The 25,632-nt window shown below is 35.9% G+C and overlaps 1 protein-coding gene across 1 annotated transcript in view; it reads right to left on the reverse strand.

The window, feature by feature from the left end:
- Positions 1 to 1,213: 1,213 nt before the first annotated feature.
- LOC128995135 (ABC transporter G family member 23-like) overlaps positions 1,214 to 25,632 on the reverse strand; it is a 56,479-nt gene continuing 32,060 nt past the window's right edge. The window contains exons 4-16 of the mRNA XM_054420046.1: positions 25,092 to 25,246; positions 24,253 to 24,360; positions 24,021 to 24,114; positions 12,721 to 12,864; positions 11,131 to 11,258; positions 10,516 to 10,732; positions 8,410 to 8,587; positions 7,634 to 7,749; positions 6,939 to 7,009; positions 6,216 to 6,304; positions 5,667 to 5,843; positions 2,744 to 2,830; positions 1,214 to 1,541 (exon numbers count right to left, since the gene is read on the reverse strand). Of these exons, the coding sequence (XP_054276021.1) occupies positions 1,315 to 1,541; positions 2,744 to 2,830; positions 5,667 to 5,843; positions 6,216 to 6,304; positions 6,939 to 7,009; positions 7,634 to 7,749; positions 8,410 to 8,587; positions 10,516 to 10,732; positions 11,131 to 11,258; positions 12,721 to 12,864; positions 24,021 to 24,114; positions 24,253 to 24,360; positions 25,092 to 25,246 (1,791 nt within the window). The 3' untranslated portion in view covers positions 1,214 to 1,314. The remainder of the gene's footprint in view (positions 1,542 to 2,743; positions 2,831 to 5,666; positions 5,844 to 6,215; positions 6,305 to 6,938; positions 7,010 to 7,633; positions 7,750 to 8,409; positions 8,588 to 10,515; positions 10,733 to 11,130; positions 11,259 to 12,720; positions 12,865 to 24,020; positions 24,115 to 24,252; positions 24,361 to 25,091; positions 25,247 to 25,632) is intronic.

Here is a 25,632-nt window from a genome sequence, read left to right on the forward strand (position 1 = left end):
TTTCTAAGTTAAATATTAAAAGATCACATTTGGGTTCCCTTACATAACAACATTTATCACAGTTTTGTATCCTATACTCTAATATGAGCAATGTTTGCTTGTATACTTCCTTGCACAAAGATCTTGAAAACGACTTTGATTTTCTTCAAATGTTGTAAATAGTTTTTTTCTGGCCTAAAACGTGTTTACTGCAGTAAGAACTGCCAACAAAAATCTTATTCACAGAAAAATGAAAATGAAAGTCAAAATTTTTTAACATTGGCCTTATGGGCTAAGTAACCATGTTGGTTGAAAAAATGACAAGGACAAGGTAAACAAAAGACTTTTAACATGTGTAGTATAATAAGCCATCCACAGTATAATAGTAAATTACAAAATACAGTACAAAGGGAAAAATATCAGTTGTAACTATTGAGCAAAAAGATTACACTGAAGATTACTTGATACATTCTAGTAAAGGCTAGCATTGCAGAGTGTGGGAACTGTTTTTGGCAATTAGATTAATGTATCTGCAATACTTAAATGCTGTGAGAAGGGAAGGAAACAGGTCCACGACATAGGGATTGGTGAAGGAAGTAGTAAAGGCTAGCAGTGCGGAATGTGGGGACTGTTTGTGGCAATTAGATTAATGTACTGTATCTAAAATACTAAAATGCTATGGGAAGGGAGGGAAACAGATCCACGACGTAAAGAGAGGTGAAGGAAGTAGTAAAGGCGAGCAGTGTGGAGTGTGGGAATGGATTAATGTATCTGTAATAGGCCTACTAAGACTGCTCTCAGTGTAAACTAATGATTTCCCCGAGCAAAGCTCAGTCCCCATGTACTTTTGTTAATTTAATAAAACATAAACAATCCTTTTGGTGTATCTTGTGACACCACATATTACAGTCGTGCTTTACAATTCTGTTTGACGGGTTTCATTCTGGGTCTTAAATAATTTTAGTCTTAGTTTCCAGAAGTTTCTTCAATATCCACATTTTCCCTCCTCCTCCCTCTCTACACAGTACACAATCATTGTTTCCATTTAAAGTAGAGTAATTACTGTACCAAAGTAGATTCTACTACCAGGAGAGGTCCTAGACTGGTTACTGGCGTAGCTGATTTAAAAAATAAAGTGTTGGCCCTGAAAAGGACAGTTTGGTTTGCTGTACAACACACTTGTCAGGAACAGAAATTAGAGTTCAAGGTAGAATGAAATACACTTCATTATTATTTTTTTTTTTACTAAATAAATTACACGTAACAAAACATTTTGGCAATATTGCTTTGAGCTTATATTTACAAGAGATGGTCAAGAGTAAAAAAATTAGGTCACTATTTTCCGCCGAGTCCTTTCCTCCACTTGACGACAATGCAGGTGATCACCATGAAGTAGACGATCCACCCGAGGCTGGAGAGGAACCCGAGGTAGACAGCAGGGTGTGTAATGCCCCAAGCTCTTGCTGAAATGCCTCGGAAAGCCTCTGTAGACAGTGTCAGCGGCAGCAGCCACCCAATAGACTTGAGGACTTGGTGCATGCCTTCCATTGGCCACATCATTCCTAGAAGAAATGTTTAGTCACATTTATTAAACCTTTGTAATCTGAAAGGCCATGTATATAGGTTGTCTTATAGTTGGTAATGCAGCTGTATTTGTCTCAGTCTTATGCACAGGAGCTCAAATAAATTTAACATTGTTTTTCCCTACTGATCAGGTGGTCAGAAGTACTATCCAATTCCAACATAAAAAGAGCTTGGAAGGTCAGTATCATAAAAAACGTTGAAACCAAAGAATTCCAAACTGGGGGAAAGAAGCTGCCTAGCTCAGCAGGAGTTAATAATTTTCCATTGTTGTTGACTGTCAGACGCCAGGCTAAGCAGTGGTTGTCCTAGCGCCGATCAGCAAAAGCATGCGTTCATGTTTAAGCATATTAATCATGCACCGAAATAGTATATTACCTTACTAGTCCTGAAAATAGGTGTTTGCCAGACGAGTGTGGTCGTTACCGTGCAAGACGAAGTCGAGTGCGGGGTTACCATACCAGTCCGGTAAACACATTTTGGACGATATTTTACGTCTTACTACTCAATAAAAATATGTACAAATCCTTATGTACTTCCTCCCACTAAGGACTAACAATCACTACTCATAGAGGTTATGTTTTTGTTTATAACCACCCATTGCCAAATATAAAATAATCAGCTGGTTGGAGTTCGGTAAAAACTCATTACAGTAACTTATAGTAGTATGTAATGAAACCCCATTTGATTAAGCTGGCGGCAAACAGCTGTTTTCTGGACTAAATCCTTGCGTGGGAAGTTTGCTAAAACAGTGTAGTGTGGCGTAAACTTAAATACCAAGCAGAACATTTTATGTGATTCTTAAATATATTTTCCGTGTGAATTACTTTTCCTATATTTGAAAATTTTGTTTTAGGGGTTGAAAAAATCCCAGTTTAAGTCAATATATTTATGTAGTTTGACAAAATAATAACAATTAAAATTAAAAAGTAGGAGGCAAATAACATCTGCAGTTTCAATAGTTTTAAAATGAGATATTAGGCAACTTTTTATCTTAATAAACAATGCTGCAATATGCTTCAACCATCATTAACATTGCCGTCATGGGCAGAAAATCCAAAATGGCCGGCGGTCCTGCCGACTCTTATAAGTAGAAAAAGGCTGCTAGTATTCCATCAGCGTAACATTGAGCTTTTCCCACAGACAATTAAAACATAAGTGTGACTAAACAAAGATTACTCACCGCTTAACATTGAGAGAGGAAAGAAACTTCCAAGCCCCATGAAAGTTGCAGCCATATCGGAATCACAAAACACCGCCACCATGAATCCTGCAAATCATCATAGAAATAGAGATTACAGTGAATGACAATGACACGCAATTTATCTAACTTTTTCATCTTAGTTTTGGAGTTAAAATGATGAGAACTGTTAGTTTGTAGTGGAATACTCATTATTTTGTTGTCATTCCAAATGGTTTATGATGGATTGACATCTGAATTGTTTCAATTAATAAAAGGCTTAAAATACTATATTTTACTGATAGATCCCTCCGTTGTAGTTTAATTTGACTACAACTGTTTCATATTGTTGACAATATTGAGCACTTCCCTTCCATCCGCTATGTCTAATATCTTTAGTCTTGGGTCAATCAACAGCTGTAGTTAAATTAAACCATGACGGATTGATGGCTCAGGTAACTCATTAATTACAAACTGCTGTTGAACTTATATAAAACAGAGAAAAAAGTGTATTACATAATTAATACAACGAAAAACTTTAAACTATTTGAGTGAATGTAGAGAGAATTAAAAATGCTCTTCAGCTTAAAATCAGTAACGTAAACACATTGCTAAAGCAACGACGTTTGTGAACATAATTTAAGCTGAATATGAACACAGGATTAGTGTGCAAAAGTGTCTGTGAAGCTTTGACTGACTAAGATAGTCTTTTTTAAGACAGGATCATTTAATAAAAAGCTTAATGTTCACGGACAGGTGGATACCATGGGCGTCCATCTGACTTTTGTATAGGGGGGCCGGGAAAAGGGTATGGAATACCATCGGTTGGGACGAGAGATCCGTACGGACAGAAAATGATCATCAAGCTAAATGACCAAGCTTGGATAGAGTCGAGCTTAACCGAGCGTGAATTTCTGCGACCGTGGAGAGCATTTACGAAGACGGGTGATTGAAAACTGACGATTTTACCGTGATCGTGAGAGATGATTCAATTCAAAGATACTTTATTCACAGATATACAAAAGTATACATGAATGGCGTTCAGAACAATAAATCATACATTATACAGGGTGGTAATAAAGTCCGAAGACAGTTAAATATTTTCGAAACGACAACAGATAAATCAATAAGATTTGGTACGTCAACACAACACCTAAAAATCTAATTTTTTTAGTAAATATCAATTTTCTGTCATATCATGGGGACGTCTCGCAAGGAGTCAGGAGGATATCTTAAATAGAAGCAGAGGTTGACATGTACATCAAATCAAAGATCTTTACTAGCAGAATATACTGCCGCAAATTTGAACTCAAACGGACAACCGAGCCAAGATTGACAGTTGTTCAAATATTTATTTAATTTGCATTGCTATTATACGCTTAGGAATCGAAAGAAAATTGTTATTGTAAGTATAGGTCGATATGCACATCAAATTAAAGGTCTCCATTAGTAGATTACAATGCCGTAAATTCAAGTTAAAAAGAACGCCTAAGTAAAAATTGGCAGTCGTTCAAAGCTACAAAATGGCAGATTCAAGAAATTTTTGAACGGCTGCCATTTTGCGCAGGATCAACCTTTTGAAGTGCGGTTTGCGGCATTGTATTCTACTAAAAAATACCATTCATTTGATGTGCATATTGACCTATGCTTCCATTTAAGATTTTCGACCGACTCCTTGTGGGCCGTCCCCCTGAAGAGTTATTGGATCACTGAATATGTGTTAAAATAAAGTTTTATCCTCTGTAACTTTGTACCAATCGTTGTAGCTCTATCTACATTATTAGCGAATTTCCCTATAGGGAAGTAGCTATTACCGTAGGTCTCATGGTAAGACCTAGACCCGGGACCGATTTACTTTTTCATTTTGATGTCCCCAGAGGCCAAAAACACCATTCGTTCAAATTTTTATATACATATATATAAATATATATATATATATATATGTGTCCATCCGCACGATAACTTGAGTAATTTTTGTCCGATTTTGATAAAATTTGGTTTGAAGGTGTAAGGCGGGATAAACTTGAATGAGTTCGCGAACCAGCATGATCGGACTATGGGAACGGGGGTTTATGGGGTAAAAATAGGTTTTTCCCATTTTCGACCCTAAAAACACAAAATTTCACAATTTCTTTTTAACCATTTTGTAGAGCTTAAAAAAACAAATAATTTAGTATATTGAAGCGTTATTATGCACCTAATTGTTACGGAGAAAATTTAAAAAACTTGTAATTTTAAAATTCTCATGTTATATTCTTATGGAGAATAAGCATTAATTTCTTACTAAACCACAGTACCTTTTAACATTTTACATAAAAAAAACCTTTTTACCCTCCCTGTTGCAGCAAACCTAAGTACTCATTAAACTAATTCTGTTGAAATAGGTAATAAATGTGATATTTTTAAGGAGACATTTTAGTTTAAATCCAATAAGGCAAATGGAAATTCGCTAAGTCTGCAGGTTTGCTGCGGCGGGGGTATTTTTTTTTTATATATAACTGTCTTCGAACTTTATTACCACCCTGTATTCATGATTTCACTGTGATCGCGGAAGATGATCTCGATCTTGTCATGGCCGCAGAATATGTTCTTAATTTTGCCGTGACCTCGGAAGGTGTTGACGATTTCGCAGTGACCACAGAAGACGATTGCAATTTAACTGTGACCGCAGACTAAAACTGGTTTTTCCAGTGCAAGCTCAAAATTCCCGCATAATTCCTGATTTAACAAATTTACACAAACCTCCCAGGATTCTCAGTCTGTATGGTCAGTCTGGTAGGGTCTCAAAGGGGGGGGGGGTCGAGCCCATCTTGCCCATATGTATGGATGTATGTTTAAAAATATCAGCAAAAATATTGGATACTGTTTCATCCCATCAAAAAGCTACCTCCATTCATTTTTAAAACTAAATAAGCAATACTCTTACCATAACACATTCCACTCATTCCAATGACAAAGAGCAGAAGAAGAAGGAGCGCCAAACTGCCTACCATGGGGTTGTCAAAGATCACAAAACAAACAACCAACATGAGCAAAGTCTGCACAGATAGAACTGCAAACTGCACGATAACATGGGTGATGAGCATTTCTCTGATGGTCATTCCTGGAAACAAAATAGGGTTGTACTTAATAGATCACAGCTATGAGAAGAGTTCAGTTAGCTACAAACATTTACTTACCTAAGAACATTTCAGTTAAGGGGCTTGTAGATACACTAAAATGTCACAAACATAATGATAGTATTTTTTTTTTATTTTAGGCTTCCTGGACTCAAATTTTCACAGGTAAGCTGGCTAATTATAAAGTAGTTCTATATTCACTTCCATCAAAATCCCCAGAACTTTCCTTAGAATCCTTAGGAATGATTTGGTTATATACAAAAAATATCCTTAAATATCATGAAAAGGTTTTACTTTTGTATTAATTAAAAAATTATACTTATATTTTAGATGTGAAGAATTAACCGATAACTTACCAGCTACCAAACTTCTCTCCATTAGACCCTGCATCTTCTCCATGAGGATAGCACCGACAGTGAACATCATAGGGAGGTAGAACTCAAATCTGAAACCGACATTTCAATTTTTCATGAATTACCAGTACAATGGTTTTAAAAGTCAAGCAATTAAAATTATTGGTCATAAAAATAACGATTTTATGTTACGGAAATGTGGCGAAAAAATGTACCAGTAGTTAATATTGTAGTTAATATGAAACTGTTTTGGAGAACATGAGCTTTTTTCTGCTGTCTATCTACCCCAGTGACATTTTTTACGTGTTTAGTAAGAGAACGGTCCAAATTCTGTTCCATCTAACTTCGCCCTGCCGTTATTGATAGCCCAATGACAAAAGGCATTTGGATCTGGTCACGATCTTGCTTGGGATCGAACCAGTGATCTTCAGATTTGAAGGTGAGCACCATAACCAACCACTTGACTACTGACACAATCATGAGTTTCTATGATTTGCATGCGGTAACATCATCCTGTCCTGTTACCTCTCTCTACTGTCTCACACCATCACTTCCCATGTTTGTGTCAAGTGTGGTTACGTTACTAACTTTGTGTTGCACGAGCACAACATAATTACCGGCTTAAAATGTTGCCAAAACTGAGGAAATCACATCTAAATGAATGTTTCCACAGTAATTATTATTTATTACTACTGTATTAAAACATTACAATGTTTTATAACTTACAAATTGACAAGGGCTGGAGCGGTAAAATGTTGAAAGCTGGGAGTGTTGGAGCCGTATACAGCGTCTTGAAACTGCAACAATACAAAGTCATTGATAAAGCTCATTTTCCCAAGTTCTGTGATTTATCCATAGCTAAATTAAATGAAATGAAATTATGACATTTCCTAAACCCTGCTGTGTGCTATGCACCTGTAATTTTTCAATGTTTACTTCTGTAGTTGTTTGTTGGGTTTTAACTGTTTTAAGATGGCTAGACAGGATGAACTTATCAAGCTCGGTATTGTTTTTATATTTGATCTCTTCTTCATTTTCTGTTTTCAGCTAGTTCAATGCAATCCTTAGTTGATTCTTGCTTAAAGAACAATAACTCTTGTGCACTTATTTATTTTTAGTCAACAACTTATGCTAAGCAAAATGTTACCGTGCAGCAAAATGCGCACTTAGCTTAGCAATCTGCATTTCAAAGTGCATTGGACACATAAGAAAACCCAGCTTTTTAATGGAAAAATAGTTGATAGCTTTAAAATTTACAAATTCACTTACAACACAATTTAAGTAGGCCTAGTTGGAAATAGAAATTTGTTATAAACATAACAAACCCCCATGAAAAACAATTTATAAAGAAATAACACTTTTTTCAGACATGGTTTCCATGATGTGTATTTTAAAAAGACATTATGGATTTGATAACTCACCGCTATGGGAATGTCTGCAACTTGTTTGGGCCAACCACAATCTTCAAACACTTCTTTCAGGAATGAAATAAAACCAAATAGAAGATCTCTTTTCAACAGGTTTCCAATGTACTGATCTGAAAAGTGTTAAATAAAATTATATCTTATAAAGAGACAGACCTAGAATAATAATATACTCGTATGTCTGAAGAGGAAAATACACAACAATTCTTTGGGGTTTTAGGGACAACAGTTGCCCTAGATCCTTGGTTTTGTAACAAATGATCCTGGGTATAGGTACAGCTGATCTTAGTCAGGAACAAAGCTATACAGGTCATCTAACTCCATTCTACACTAACTCTGCCTTCGTGCTCAGCTTGAAATGAGTACCCAAGTGATTGTTGCTATTTCTAAAAAAATAACTGGATTGGATGCAATTGTCCCACCCAACTGTTCTGTTTTATTAAAAACTAGTAACAGTTGACCCTTCTTTTAGAGAAGGAGGTTACTTCAGTTAGACTATGATTACCCCACCAAAAGTACTTCTCTCGGCCAAAATCTTTTATAGTTTGTATTTATATGTTAAATTTACCAAGCTCTTATTTTCAAACCGCTACATACATAGGTAAAACACTTGCAAAGACCTTATCAAATGAAATTTAAAATGTCAAAAACACATGTCTCCATCTGTTGTTTGGGGGTTGATTGTAAAAATTTGCTTCATTGCTGGTTGTCTTGTCATAACTAAGACACATATAGGTGAATAGGTTTCAAGTAGTAAGTGAGTAGTTACTTACTAGACATGTCCATCCAGAAGTTGACTTCGCTGAGGTCTATAGAGAGGTTACTTGCATCCCTTGTGAAGTTTACCCTCTCCATCAGCGAGGTTGTGTAGTTGCCGGAGAAATGCATCAAACCCCATGCGTCGTTCCTCTTCACAGCTCTTACACCCTCTTCTAAACTGCTGTACTCAATCTGGTTATGGAAAGTATACATTTAAAACAATCACTTATTTAGCTTATACAGGGTGCCAAAAAGTCCCAGGGTAGTTAAATATTTTAAAAAACCATAATTTTGATAAACAAATTATAATAAAAAATCAAATAAATCCAAACTAAAATACTGAGTATAAAATGACAGCCATTCAAAGATCAATATTAATTAAAATTTGACGCTCCAGTAGGAAATGAATTCTCACTCAAAGATTTCTTGAAATTGAAAAGTTGAATCTTTGAATGGCTACCATTTTTAACTCGTTTGCCCTTTTGAGTTTGTGACACTGTATTTTACCAACAAAGAACTTTAATTTTATGTGCATATATGCTTACACTTGAGATTTTCTTCTGACTCCTAGCAGGTTGTTCACCTTGAGTGGTAGTGTATCACTGAATAATGTATTAAAATTATTTATGTATTAAGTAACTTTGTTCCAAGATTTGTAGATCTGTCTTTATTATTTTTTTTATATTTTACCATCCCGGGACTTTTATGCCATCCTTTATCTATTTATCTAACACTAGCTGTTGCAATATATCAAACTTTCTTTTGGAAATACAGGCGGTGATGTTCATCAAACCTCTCAAAGTTTGTAATTAATTTAATTTTGCCTATTTTTGTGTGTTTCTCATCTTAATTTGGGCAGACACACAATGTATGTGTGTATGTGTCTAACTAATCATCGATCTCTTCTTCCGTTCCTGTCACAAGTCAGGGTTCAGAGAGAGGACCTAAATTCTCTTGAGTAAAAACTGATGTTTTGGGATTCATCAGGTACGTAGGCCTACTTCAAAAACCAACCATGACATGGTTGTGATCAAGCTTCTTTTTAGAACATATTTAAATATATGTGGGACTGTATGTTTGATCCAAATTTTGATCTACACGGGCAGTTTTTTAAGTAAGGGCTACTTTCTCGTATAAATCCGTAGTTTACTTAAACGCCACAAGGAAGCTAATCACCATTTACTGGCATCATAGCTGTCATGTACGATTCACTGTGTGTTTTTAAAATTGTTTAAACCATCAAATCTCCTGCGGTATCTGAGGGAAGGTCAGGCATACGTTTTTTTTTTTTTATCACAGGAAACAAATCCTGTGCTGACATTCATCGCCAGATGACTGGATATTATGATCCTGATGCAAAGATAGCGTGGAAAGTGCTAAAATAGGCTAGGGAGTTTTAAAATGGCCGTGAAAATGCTCATTTCAGAAGGAATTATGTTTTAGTGGGTAGCTACCTAGACTTCTCAAAGAAGAGACCACTAACAAAAAAGGATTTTACGGCCATTTTTACACTCTATAACGCATATTTATGCACTTTAATCATCCTCATTGCATTAGGGACAGCACTTTCAGTCGTTTGGCGATGAATGTATCACGCATCAACGTATCACTTACCTTACCTCTAACACAGGGGGAAAATTTGATTGTTAAAAAAATTTTAAAAACACACAGCAAAGTGTTTGAACACAGGTGAATGAGCTGTGAATTACAGCTACAGAGTTGAAATTGAAGTCATTCTGTTCACAAATGATGCCAGTAAATAGTGATGATCCTCGTTGCGGCATACAAGCAAACTACGGATACATACGAGAAACCAGCCCTTACTTAAAAAACAGCCCTTGTAAATTGAAGAAATTTTATAAGTTTTAATGCCCACAGACAAATCCAAATGTCAGTATGGCGGAGCAGGACAACAAAGGTAGAAGCCAAACCAAACATTAGTTTGATTTTGTTTTTGATAGGAAGAGAGATGAATGTTTTTCCTATTGAGAATAATCTTACCCAATGTACAGGTAAGCCTGCTTATTGTATGAAAACCCAAAACAAAGCTATTTTGGCCTAGAGCTCTTTACCAAGAATACCTGAAATTAACATTGCTTAGGTGATCATCTGTTACCTACCACATTGATGGTCTTGCTCTTAAGTTTCTCAATGTATCGACAGCTGAGATGACTCTCTATGTGACAGCCGTGCATGGGCACAGAGAGGCAATCTGCAAGGCCACCACCCAACTCTTCATCCACCACTGCCATGTATAGTCCCTTCGGATCCTGACCAATACACAGGTTGAACAGTAGACACTGCACTACGGGCAGCATCATCAGGAACATCATGATTCTAGAGGCAGATAAAATCAGGATTTGCAAAAAAAAGTGAGATACCTCGATACTTCACACGTTCTCTACCAGCTTAAATTGAATCTCAGAGCTGAGGACAATATTGGTACCTGCTGTGTTGAAGTCATTTTGGTTGGATACTATTCTGGGATAAGATCTTCTCCTGAATATAAAGAATTAATTGCTAAAAAGCCCTTTTCAAAATTCCAACTAATAGAAAATTGTACATGTGTTCTAGACTCAGGTGATTGTTTTGTCAATGGAATAGTACAATTTTTTAAGTTTGGTTTGATTGAGATTTGTAGAAATAAAAGTTATATTTTGACGCAAATGTTAGCTTCAAAATTACTTACATTATCATGTTACTTTAAGATACGAGTTTACTCTGGCTTAACTTACGGCACATTTCTTTTCATCCAGTAGCCGGTTTTGTAAAGTTGGGCTCTTATCCTGCAGAATCTTATTCCATCTTTGTCATTCAGGGGTGACGGGCAAGTGTTTCTCGTAGCTGGGTAGTATTCCATAGGCTGTTAAAAAACCATCCTAATTTTTAATTGTCTTTAATACATCCTCTTCTGTTGTAAATTTATACTTTTTAGCAGAAAAAAGGACTCACATAAATGCAGCCAAAAATTGACAAGTGCCAACTGTCTCATATTGACATTAAAAATGACATTTAAAATAAAATAATTAATCAAATAACCAAAAACTGTTTGGTTATATTGTATATTTCATGTCAGGTTAAGTTTAAGTACCCCAACCAATAGGTGAAAACCGGACCCAGTTGTCCTTCCGCAAAGGACTAGTCATTAATGGTCCTGACTAAAGAAACGGCTGATAATAACAAAACAATGATAAATGTCATCTCACTTTATTCTACACCCAGGTAGGCCTACCTAGTATTCATATAATCTTCAATAAATGAGTGTGTCGCTTAAACAATTCATTGATTAAAGCATTGACTACATAACAAAAAGATGTTCCATCCTTATGGATTGCCACTTTGAGCACTTTGAGCTGCTGCTAGATCACAGAGTTCTCTGCCACACATTATTCCTCTATGTTTTGCTTCCCCCCTACCTCACCATCTGCACTGCTTTTGATAGTCAATGATTGCAGTTTTTACAAACTGTGACGCATAGCGGCACGCTATATTTTATATATAGTATGTGCATTTCGCGAAGCCGGGCTGCATGGCCAACTCGTAGCCTGCCGCCACTGCATCAACGCTCTATCCCCACCTTCCTACTCTTGTCCTCCCGTCTTTGCTCATCTCTTTCTTCTTGAACTTCGGCATCTTGAAACAATACCCAAATTTTTAGCACCTGCGACCCGAAACCGATAAGTTAAATTTAGTATATAGTTATGTAAAATAAGTTCAAATTATGGTTGGCTAAGTCAGGAAACAAGCGGGGAGCCTTTCTGGCTCACCCGACCATTGAAATGTAGGAAATCACAACTTAGTCGGTTGGCTGCCTTCTGCAGCCAACCTTCTCAAACCTGAAAACAGTGAAAACCAAATCACATGTTCCTAGAATGTAGCTTAGCAATTTTCAATCAAATTAATAGATGTATTTCACATTCAGTATTCAATTTACATATCATTTCATTCACTCATCAATATTAGTAAGTAATTATCCATGTTCAGTTCATAGTTGGAAGGATAGGTCTGCAGTTAAATAGTTAGTCAAATTAGTGTAAATCAAAGCTGGCTGGGCAAGTGTTCTGATCTGGTTAAAAGGTCTCCGTCCCTCTGGTCCCCAGCAATATTCCTAATTTTACTGGTAGCAGATTCAGCACGCTTAAATTAAGTTTGGTCCAGACACAGCTATTCCTAACCTATTAGCATTACCCTGTTTATTCCCTCCTGATTCCCCGCACTCCCACCAATATCCCACACCATATCATACCATTTAACCCAATTAAACCCCTTAAATACACCATCTTTAATCCCCCCGGCTACAAAACATATAGTTTGACAAAACTCACCTTCAGTTCTTCAGTTGACTGGGAGCCAGACTGTTTTTGACTGAGGTAGAGGAAGGCCTGCTCCAGGTTGTCTGTGTTATGTGCTGCCATCAGTGCCATTGGGGGCTCTTCTGCTAATAGCACTCCTTCTCTCATCAGCCCTATCTGTAACATAGGACGGTAAATAAACAAATGAAATGAAATAAAATATGTTTATTGTCTTTAGAATTTTTACAAATTATTGACAATGTCATAAAACAGCTAAAATTATAGCATATAGTCAGTTAATAAATAGCTAACTACACAAAATGAGACATGTTACAATACATAATTTAAATATTACAATTGAACAATCTTATTGTTAAGATAAATGCATGGCATCTATATCTGTACTTATTTAATACAGTCAGGATAAAACAGGCAGGTTTTTTGTGACAATTACTCCTCCTAAACTACTGAACCGATTGACATGTTTTTGGTGTCATTGGAAAGAGCGTAACGTGAAGTTGTGCAGAAAACTTTCTTTTTAGAAAAATAATTAGAGAGTGAGGCCCTGGGGCCTTTAAAGTTTTGTATTTCTCCATAAGATTAACATGGGAAACAAAGATTGTTATGAAACTCCAGCTGTTGTCAGAAATTAAAAGTGAGAAGAACATATGTTAATTGTAAAAATTGTGACAGAGAGGTTATGCAGAAAATCAGGTAGTTAATGGTTATTTGGTGCTATTAAAATAAAGACTGAAATTTGTAAACGTACTGGCGACAATGGGTGATACCATGCAGACTACATTATCATTGACAAAGACTGACATGGACAACCTATTGTGGCTATAAGTGGGAAACATTTCTACAATACACTAAAAGCCAGATCAGCTTTTGAAAAATTATAAAATATTTACAAGAAATCTTGATTATATTGAACTGTTAGGTACATTGTGAGTATTATCATTAGTTACGTAATCTTCGAGTTGACTCTTTTAAACTCATCCGAATTTATGACTTATATTTGTTCTTAAATAAGTTATTTGTTTTTAAATAACTCTTTTACTTCATTGCAATTGCTCGATTTCGAGCAACATGTACCTTAGTACTTATTTAATACGCAAGCAGGTTTTTTGTGACAATCACTCCTCCTAAACTACTGAACCGATTGACATGTTTTTGGTGTCATTGGAAAGAGCGTAACGTGAAGTTGTGCAGGAAACTTTCTTTTTAGGGAAATAATTAGAGGGTGAGGCCCTGGGGCCCTTTAAAGTACTATGGACCTTTGCGAGGTGGCAGCACCATCCATTTGTTTACATTTTGTCAAATAACTCCTAGAAAACAGCTGTTCCTGTTGAAAGACTCATGCCCAAGATCCCGTCTTTATTTTTATGCAAATGAAAGATATGTTGATATTGATTATATAATTCCTATGCTGTTTTGTAATGTACTGTTATAATAGCGTCCCTTCTGCTAAAACACGACAGCGAGTAACTCCAACTAGATCAACAAAAAACTTACTAACCAACAATCCGTCTGAGCCTCAAGAGAGTATTTTTGTCAACAGAAATAACTTAATATCATCTTCACCAGCTCACAATTTTATTATACCTTGTGAAAATTCTTTTGAAATTTTATCTTCTGACACTTTCAATGATGGACAATCCAATGGGGATCTTCTACCTAGTAAGAAAAAAAATTACACAAGTAACATCACCAATAAGAAACAGAAGCCTAGGCCTAGTTCAAATAGACACACCTCAGTAAAATTACCGTCTGGTGTAATTCATCCATTAAAACTTGTCATACTTGCTGACAGTCATGGAAAGAATTTAAGTAATTTAGTACACCAACGGACAACTGCTAATGTTTGTTCATATGTCAGATCTGGGGCAAAGTTTGACAGAGTTACTGAAGAGGTCAAACAACTTTCTGGAGACTTGTCTAAAGATGACTATCTACTGGTAATAGCTGGTACAAATAATGTTGACAGTGCTGGAGAAATGCAACTTATGGAGGATGTAAATAGATTAATCCACAACTCTACCCACACCAATTTGATTCTTGCAACACTGCCTATGAGACATGACCAGCCGCAGTTGGACTTGAAAATTTCACATTTTAACTCTGAAATAGAAAACACAGCCAATGAAAACAAAATACAAATTCTTCCCCTCCACTTACTTCCCCGACATTTATACACCACTCATGGGATGCACTTCAATAGGAAAGGTAAAGCTAAAGTTGCAGACATGGTTGCAAAACTGCTAATTAGGAAGAAGCAAAATGAACCCTCAAAGCACTCTTTTAACTCTAAAGCAGTGGTTGTAGATCAAGGTATCGAGTTAGTTGAAGAACACATGAGCCAAGTTATAGACCGCTACAAACAGGACTCTTCTGTAGGTTTTGCTCACACTATATCGAGCGACCTTGACCATGCCAGAAATATGACAGCTGGTGTTGCTGTTGTCTTCAAAAATAAGTTTGGTAGACCACGTCCCTGCGATTTTATTGCAGACAAACTCACCTGTCAGAATGTAAATCAAGGCGCTTTTGTTTACAGCCTGGTTACCAAACCGATGTATAGTGGGAAACCAAAAAAAGACGACTACAATGAAGCCTTTTCTCAACTCACACGGGATTTTAAAGCAAAAGGACTAAAAACATTAATCTGCTCCCCCATGGGTTGTGTGAGGGATCTTATTGCACCAGAACACTTTATCAAAAAAATTATGGATTTTCGTCAAGAAACAGGGGCTGCAGTGTTCATCGTGAGCTACAATCAAAGATCACAAAGAGAGCTAAGACGGGGACTATCACATGGCGAATTCCAATTGAAACTAGATGTTCTGATAAAGGAATACAGTTTGAAGAACTCAGCTGATGATACAGTTACCATCACCCCCACTCCACAATCGGGAACTTATGCTAACATCTACACTCCTTGTGGGACTCACGAGGTTGACGTCAACACGCCCACCACACCACCCGAGGTTGAGGTCAACACGCCCACTACACCACCCGAGGTTGAGGTCACCACGCCCACTACACCACCCGAGGTTGAGGTCAGCACCCCTACCCTACGAGAGGTTGATGTTGACACCTCCTCTAATGAATCTCTAAGCCAGTCAGCCATTGAAGTGTCCAATCTAAGTGAGAGTGAAGTTATTCCCCAGAAGTGTAGTGTTGACCGCGCTGCCAGTGTGTCATTTGCTCCCGTGGATCCAAATAGGCCTAAGAATAATGTTTAGCCTTAATAAGACTGCCAAGCAAGAACCACAAAAAAACCATCAATTTTAAATGTAAATCCTTCACTCTTGTTTCTAAATATCCAAGGCTTAAAAAATAAAACATCGATTTTAGAGTCATTTGTACTTAGGAATAATATCTCCGCTATTGGTCTAACTGAACATTGGTTAAAAACAGAAGAGGTTGCTTTAGCTTATCCTGATGGTTTTTGTTGTGGTAGTGCTTACTGCAGAACTGATCATATAAGGGGGGGGCTCTTTAGTTTTCACTAAAAATTCTTTGCAGGTTAAAATGTGTGATTTGGATCAGTTTTGTTCTGAAATGAGTTTAGAAGGGAGCAGCGGTCTTTATCGAGGATTTTAAATTAATTTTTGTCTCTGTCTACCACTCACCTTCGGGCAACCCTGTGGTTTTTCTTGAAAATTTTGATAAATTATTAACTCATCTCTCTCGTTGGACTAATTATGTTTCAATCATCGGAGGAGACTTTAATAAAAGTTTTGACTTGACTCAGAACAACTACCTCTCTAAACAATTTCTTAATATACTACGCCAGCACAATTTTCACTTCTTAAATCACTCCCCCACTCGAGGCAACAATTGCCTGGACAATGTATTAACAAATTGTAGTAAAAACGCAAATATAAGCTGTAAAGTATTTGATTTCCCCTTCTCTGACCATAATGGTCTTCTAATTAATTTGACTTTGAATTTGGATAAGGATTGTGTTAATCAATATGCTGCTTTAAACTCTTTTTCTAAAGTAATTTTGCCAAAAGATTCGGTTGGTTTATTAGTAGAAAAGCTTGGTACTTATGATTGGATACAAGTGTTTAATTGTATAAATTCAACAGCAGAAGATACGTTCAGAGTTTTTTTCAAAGTGAGTAGGGCTTTCGATTGTGTCGACCATGATGACCTAATAATGAAATTAAGTTTTTATGGTATCAACGGATCTCCACTTTCTTTTTTCAAATCATACTTAAACAATAGAATACAAAAAGTCAATATTGATGGAGAATGGTCCCAAGAATTAAAAATGAAATATGGCGTGCCTCAGGGATCTGTTCTAGGTCCTCTATTATTTTTAATTTGTATTAACGACCTCCCAGAATGTATAACCAGTAAAACTTATTTGTATGCAGATGATACAACATTTTTAAATATTAATCCCGATCTTAAACAACTTCAAGAGTTAGCTCAAAACTCAATCAATGAAGCTTCTATTTGGTTTGAATCAAATGGCTTCCTCTTAAACAAAGATAAAACTCAAAAAATTGTTTTTAGCCTTAGACCCTGTGAATCAAATATGTTGGATGGTTATGTAGACAATGTTAAATTTCTTGGTATTTATCTGGATAAGACCCTTTCTTGGGGAGATCATATAGATTACATAAGTTCTAAGCTTTCAAGGGTAATTTGTCTTATAACTAAACTAATACATTGTATAGATCAAAATTATATTAAAACAGCCTACTTTGCTTATTTCCAATCCATTTTCAGATACAATATTATCTTTTACGGAAATTGCAGTAGGATAGAGGAAATTTTAGTCTTACAAAAGAAGTTAGTTAGAATCATATCTTGTGAACCCCAACAGGAACACTGTAAACCCCTGTTCATTCAGCTACAAATTCCAACAGTAATTAACATTTATATATTTGACTCTGTATCATATATTCTACAAAATCCCAACCTTATCAAACAAAATTCTCATGTTCATAATACAAGGAATAAAAACGTTGCTACCATAGATTTTTTTTAGACTGTCTAAAACTCTTAAAAGTCATATTGTAATCTCACTAAAAATATACAACAAGCTAATACATTTAATAACAAAATATCCTAATAAAACTTTTAAATCTAAATTCTACAAATGGCTTTTGAACAACCCTTTTTATTCTCTAAAAGATTTTTTTGAAATGCCTTTTATTAATTTTTAAGTAGGAGCTAGCAAATTTATCAAATTACTGTTGGATTTAGTTGGTTATGGGGTTTAATAACTTTCATTATTCTAAATGCCTTGCATTTTTCTGAATGATAAGATTATTTGGTTGTAATATTAAAGTATGTATTGTAACATGTCTCCTTGTGTGTAGTATTCTTGTAAATATTGTATATTGTATTCATGCTAGTTTATAGTTTAGTTAGTATATTGACTATGCTAGTTTTAGCAGTTTTTCGGACATTGTCAATAATTTGTATAAATTCACAAGACAATAAACACATTTCATTCATTTCATTTCATTTCTTGTAATAGTTTAGAGTCATAAAATCAGTAAACTATAGTTCGGCCGCTTAGCAAGCGACCTCCCCCAGCATTGATTTAGCATTAGCGCGCAGGTCGTTTTCTAAGCGGCCGAACGAATGTATTTTGAGTTTTCAAAGTGCATTACTCAAATGTAACACCATGCAGCTCAGCGTTCCAAATATATCTATCCATAAATAATAAATCTATACTTATTTAATATGCAAGCAGGTTTTTTGTGACAATCACTCCTCCTAAACTACTGAACCGATTGACATGTTTTTGGTGTCATTGGAAAGAGCGAACGTGAAGTTGTGCAGAAAACTTCCTTTTTAGAAAAATAATTAGAGAGTGAGGCCCTGGGGCCCTTTAAAGTTTCGTATTTCTCCATAAGATTAACATGGGAAACTAACATTGTTATGAAACTCCAGCTTTTGTCAGAAATTAAAAGTGAGAAGAACATATGTTAATTGTAAACAGTAAATAAGTTTGCTAATTTAATTTAACAGTTTGCTACAAACATTTACTGACTTGGTTGAAATGAAATATTTACTATTTGCATTTGGGTTGGCGTAGATATTACAATGGAAAAAAACAAGAGAGCCTGGATAATTGGATATACTAAAGAAACTGAATTATTACTGTGCTGCATTTCTTAGTAATCATTGAAAGAGCCGATTTGCAAACTATGGAAACATAGGAAAGGCATAGAACAAAATGAAGGAGAAGAAATAGAAATAATGTTTTTTTTTAGAATTTATAATCGTTATTATGGACAACCTAATGTGGCTATTGTTGGAATTTATTTATAATCTTGTTCCTTCTTGGTACTAAGTTAGAAGCAGCTGTCATGTGTTAATTATATGCCATGTGTTTGCTATGTTTATTAATTTGTTGTAAATAAACATCACTTCCACTATGGACTTTAGAAACCATACTGTGTAGTCATTTTACTCCTATTATTATAAAGGAAAATCAATTATAAACAAGTGGTTATGGGCCCAGTTTCACTTTTACTGTAACATGTTCTCTGTGGCCTATTTTGAACAGTTAAATTTTTGAAGAGAAGTGTTTAAGAAATATTATAGTAAATTTCATTGGATGAACACTTATTAATTACTACTAGAGGTCGTCCAGTGGTCGAAACTCGACCAAAAATATTTAATGTACAGACTTCTTTATTTTCATTCCACACTTTGAATAGAACATGTGATTGGGGTTTCTTCCATTTGTTTTGATTTTCTGTTTATATTTCGTTGTTATTTCGTCACCAGCATGGCAACTCATAATATCCATGTTAAATTTTTCAAAATTTTAAATTCATTTTTTGTGCTTATTTTTGAGCCTATTTTAATTTATAAAGGGATTCTGCACACCTACAGGAAAATAGCTTTCTAACAGTATGCTTAGATTTTCCCTACGATGCACACGAGCTGAGAAAAAAGGTTTTAAAGAAACATGCTTGCCTATTAATATATAGATAGATGATGGGAGACAAAGTTATATACTCCACATCAGCCCCTGGAATTTCTAAGTTGAAAGGGTCAGCCAACTATGCCAGTTGGAAATTTGACATGAAGATGGCTCTAAAGTATGAGGGATTGTGGAATTGCATTGAACCACGAAGGACTACTACAGAGACGACACCGCTAACTGTGGATCCAGACAAAGATGAGAGGGCACTCGCCAAGATTGCCATGCACCTGGAGGCAGCTCCAAAACTACATATCAGGACTGCCACATCAGCAAAGGAAGCTTGGGACATTTTAGCAAAGCAGTATGAAGTCAAGAGCACAAACAGGAGAATATTCCTGCTGGACCAGCTTTTAGATTTGAAGTTGGAAGTATGCAGCAGCATGAGTGAGTATATTTCTAAATTTCTTGACCTCAATGCTCAACTTGCTGACATAGAGAAACCCGTGGATGATGAAATGAAGGCGTGTCTACTTCTAAGAGGTTTGCCTGAGTCTTACAGGGCATTTAGGATGGCAGTCGAGAGTACAGTCGAGAGTTGCCATTAGCTGTATGGGCTATTAATTAACAGCTGTGTCTAAGGAACATGTCGGCCTTAGTCACTAACAAGACTACAAGATCGCGCCACTCATCCTACACTCATCCTTCACTCATATTTGGGTTAAAATACGCACATAGTGGCGTCCCCATCTTAAATAATTGATAATTGATACAGATAAAGTAGAATATAGTAAAGTACTAGAAAAATTAAATAGCATGGCTGAAAAGGATACCACTGAGTCCTTTGTAGTATTTTCAACTTTTAAAAGCAGTACTGGGAAGCCTTTTTTATCAAAATCAAATACTAATCAAGCTATTTCTAATAAAAGCTCAAAGACGAGGAAGCCTTTTATTCCTACTTGTTACAAATGTAGAAAGTGGAATACGAATTGTGGATATTTATAGGGATGCACTGTGGATGCGATGCTCACTGGTGTGGATTAACGTCCGCATTAGTGAGTACTACGACTATCCGCAGTACTATCCTGATAATTAGACCAATTCGTAAATTACAAGGAAAAATGTGGTTCGGATTCCACTATAAACTGTAGGTCCCTTAGTTGCCATTAGCTGTATGGGCTATTAATTAACAGCTGTGTCTAAGGAACATGTCGGCCTTAGTCACTAACAAGACTACAAGATCGCGCCACTCATCCTACACTCATCCTTCACTCATATTTGGGTTAAAATACGCACATAGTGGCGTCCCCATCTTAAATAATTGATAATTGATAATTGATAAAAAGGCAGGCCATATGATAAGGGATTGTCCTGAAAATAACCAAGCTAATATTAGTAATAGCTCAAAGATAGGGTCAATTTCCAAAATTGGTAAGTCAGATGGTCAAAACAAAAATAAAAATGTAAGTTGGATAACTGCTCTGACTGTAAAGGTAGAACCTGAAAGCTGGTACTTAGACTCGTGTTGTTCTGACAATCTTTCTAAAAGTAAAGAAAGTTTTCAAACGTTTAACTCGAATGAGGGAGTTAAAGAGGTTACTGTCGCTAATAATACCAAAATTTACTCTGCGGGTTCTGGGAAAGTTTCTGTGAACCTTAAAAACTTTGGTGAGAGAGTGATATCGAATGTGACGTATGTACCAGATTTATCTACAAATTTGCTGTCTGTGAGCAAAATAGCTAGTAAAGGGCAAGTTTTAGTTTTTGATGACAAAGGGTGTAATATTTACATAAAAGATGGGTTTTCAGTAAGAGGTGAAATTTGTGGAACTGGAACAAATGTAAACGGACTGTATCGGTTGGATACAGAGAGTAAATGCAACATTGATCCAAATTATGACAATTTGGCTATGTCTACTCAAGTTGACCAGTCAGTTAGTGTGGACCTTCATAATTTATGGCACAGAAGGTTGGGTCACTTGAATCATGTTAGCATGGGTATTTTGAAAAAGGGGATGGCTTTGGGTGTTGATTTTCCTAGTCAGAGGCCAGAGCCATGCATTCCCTGTGTGGAGGGGAAACACTCCAGAGAATCTTTTCCAACCACTCCAAGTAAGAGAGCTGAGGCAAAACTAGAGTTAATCCATACGGATGTCTGTGGGCCTATGAATGTTCAGTCTCTTCAAGGTAATCGCTTCATGCTAATATTTGTTGATGACTTCACCAGAATGACCTTTGGTTATTTCTTGAAATCAAAGGATGAAGTAGTTGATTGTTTTCTCAAGTTTAAGACTTTAGTTGAAAATCAGACCAACCAGACTATAAAAACTGTTAGGTCAGATGAAGGCGGGGATTACATGAATGCGAGACTAGAAGAAGTGTGTAATAGATTTGGAATAAGGCACCAGGTCACTACTCGATATAGTCCTGAGCAGAATGGGGTAGCAGAGCGTGCAAATAGAACTATTATTGAAAAGGCTAGAAGCATGCTAAGTGACTCAAATTTGAGCAAGGGTTACTGGCAGTATGCTGAGGAGGCAGCTATTTATCTTAAGAATCGAAGTCCTACAAAAGCTGTTTTTGGAGTCACGCCACAGGAGAAATGGACTGGATCGAAAGTGGACCTCAGTCACCTTAGAGTTTTCGGGTGCATAGGCTATGTTCATGTGCCTAAGGAGAGAAGGACCAAATTGGACTATAAGAGTGTTCCTCACATTTTTGTAGGTTACAGTGAGGATGTCAAAGGCTACAAATTGGTCGATCCTAAGTCTCCCCGTAGATTGATTTATTCTAGAGATGTCAAGTTTTTTGAAAACTTATTTTATAATGGGCGTGAAGAAAATAATGATGATGAAACTATACAACCAGTCAAGACCATAGTAAGCATCCAGACCGCCAAACTCGATGAATCCTGCAGGAATCCTGAGGCAGAAGAGGAGAGCTTCATTCTTGATAATATCAACATTGAGCAAGATGATGACGATGTTGGAACTGGAGGATCCGCTGAAGGGGATTCGGGAAATGATGAGGAAGGTGTTGAAATTAATGTTGGGAGTAGGTACCCTCTAAGAGTAAAGAAACCTAAAATGTTTCCTGATTTTGTTACCTACATGGTTACCTGTGAGGATCTAGAGCCAAGTAGTTATCAAGTGGCAATAGAAGATCCGAATTAGAATTTGTGGAAGCATGCTGTGGAGGAGCAAGCTGATGAAGAACCTCTACATAGTTTTCTTGATGCCAGTCTTGGAAACAGCTTTGATGGGAAAAGTTTTACTGGATATGTTTTTAAACTGTGTGGAGGACCTGTGTCTTGGGGAAGTAAGAAACAGAGATGCATGACTGATTCCTCAACAGAGTCAGAGTTTGTAGCAATGGTTCAGGCATGCAAGCAAGCAATGTTTCTGAAGCACTTGTTGGAAGAGCTGGGAATATTTCTAGAGCATGTAAATTTGCATTGTGACAACATGCCAGCAATGAAGATTTTGCAGAAGAGAACCGTAAATGACAAGACCAAACATATAATTCGAAAACTGTTATTTGTCAGAGACATAATCAAGAGAAAACTAGTTGTGCTGAATTACGTTCCAACTTCCAGGATGGTAGCGGACATTTTGACAAAATCACTTGGCAAAATCAAGCATGATGGTTTCATGACCGACCTTGGTCTTACCCCAATGAAGGATCAAGATTAAGGAGGGGTGTTGGAATTTATTTATAATCTTGTTCCTTCTTGGTACTAAGTTAGAAGCAGCTGTCATGTGTTAATTATATGCCATGTGTTTGCTATGTTTATTAATTTGTTGTAAATAAACATCACTTCCACTTTGGACTTTAGAAACCATACTGTGTAGTCATTTTACTCCTATTATTATAAAGGAAAATCAATTATAAACAAGTGCTATGAGTAAGGCTATTTATAGAAAACACTAAAAAACAAGATCAGCTTTTAAAAAATTATAAGATATTTACAAGAAACGTTGATTATATCGATCTTTTATGTACATATTGAGTATTGCCATAATCTTTGAGTCGAATCTTTTAGTCATCAGAAATTATGACTGTTATTCGTTTTAAAATAACGCCTGTAATACTTAGCATTGATCGAATTCGAGCAACAGGTACAAGTTTTAATGTATTTGTCAACAATGTTATCTATTTATTACCATAACTATATCATCATATCCTCCTCTAATACAATGCCCCGGGGAGAGCGCTACTCTATCTCTATCTCTCTCTAGGCCAATTCTTTGTCTCACTCTCTCTCACTCAGTCAGCTGACTTGGCTGCACGCTTACGATAGTCTACCTCGGGAACTATCGAAAATTCAAATATTTCCAGACTGAATTTTTTTACAAAGGCATTAATTGTGCTTCTTAAAGGGTTTGTATACATTGCTATGGATTTTTAAGTGTTGAAACAAGAAACATACCGTGTGTGCTTGTCGAGCTTCTTCTATATAGTGTGTCGTGATAACTATCGTCTTGTGTTCTTTTGTTGCCATATACACTAGATGTTGCCATATACTGAAACAAAGATGTTCAATGTTAAATATATGTAAAGTCCTTGACTAGACATCAGTGTGTAGCATTTAACTTCCAACTTATTGATTTAATTAATGTTAAACTGAAATCAAGTACTGTATGACGAGGTAAAGCGATTACTTGTGGCTGAGGACAGGGTCAACTCCAACTGTTGGTTCGTCCAGGATCAGCAGTTGAGGGTTGTGAAGTAATGCAACGCAGAATGAAACTCTTCTCTGTTGACCTCCGCTGCAACAATACAATGTATGAGTCAGGAATGTGAAAGAAAGGGGAAACATTTTAGTCTAAATAATATGTTTTTTTAAGGGGTGTAGCTTCTTGTGATCTCATTTTATTTAAATTTCAAGTTCCTGACACTATAGACCTCCTGGATTGATGATTTAAAGACAGTGGAGTACTTTTATCGTAAACTTTACATAGAAGAGCTATAGGTAGGGGGAGTGTGTAGTATCTACTCTTCCTTCTAGTCCTTACTATGAAATGTCAGTTAATAATAACTAAATATTTTACGTATGTTGATTTTAGTTTTGTTATTTTTTATATATTATTTTTGGAAACAGTTCAGATTTACATTGATCTTAATCAAAACTTGAATACAACTATTGATTTTACCACAGTGATAAAGTTGGTACAGGCCAATCTCAGACATTTGTTTAGCTTATCGCATTACTTGTGTGGTTTTTAATTAATTAATGTAACCAAACAAGTTACAAACAGAACAAAATTAGTTAAGAATGAGTATTACCTTATGGGTATTGTCTCTAGTGTTCGATTAAAATATTTTCAGGACCTTCATTATATCAATTTGAAAGAAAATCCTTCAATGTTACCCCCTTAAAGTTTTCCTCAATAAATCTGTTTTTCTTGTTTTTAAATTTACATTATACCAGCGTACTGTTTGGCAAATACAATTACTATAAGTTTTACAATTAAAATCAATATTTTTAAGGTCCAATTACCTTAACGTATCCAGTGTGTTGTGTCTTTCTGGAAGTTCTAAGAGTTTAATTAGCTCGTCTGTCCTTTTATTGATTTCTTCTTTGGTCTTCCCGAACAATAAACCGTAATAGACTAGAGTTTCAATAATGCTAAACTCTTTGTATAGAGCTAATTCCTGAAACAACAAAATCAAAATTTAATTTACCATAGGAATTTTATTTGAACCAACGAGTCTCACCATTATCACATTGACAAAAGATAAGTAATTTGCATGATTTTAACTTTGGCCTCCAGGGAAGAGGTCTCGTGATTTAAATAGTAGACCAAATAAACTACTAACTCCTAATTCTCTTTAACACGCTTAAATTTTAATTTTATGCTTCTATTTACCAAAGAATATAGTAAGTAGGTACTAAGTACTGTTTATTTTCCCTACCTGTTGATTAATTTAATACTCCGTGTCTAGTGGTGTGACTCTCAGTGCTGTTGGAGGCCTTTCTCTCATCCCTTCCACACCTAACTGACAGGCGTTCTTCTCATTATTATTGTGATAATTGTTTT

Source organism: Macrosteles quadrilineatus, unplaced genomic scaffold (genome assembly GCF_028750875.1).
Source record: "Macrosteles quadrilineatus isolate MER2022 unplaced genomic scaffold, UCM_ALF_1.0 Scaffold_5__1_contigs__length_97177068, whole genome shotgun sequence".
NCBI classification, from domain to species: domain Eukaryota; kingdom Metazoa; phylum Arthropoda; class Insecta; order Hemiptera; family Cicadellidae; genus Macrosteles; species Macrosteles quadrilineatus.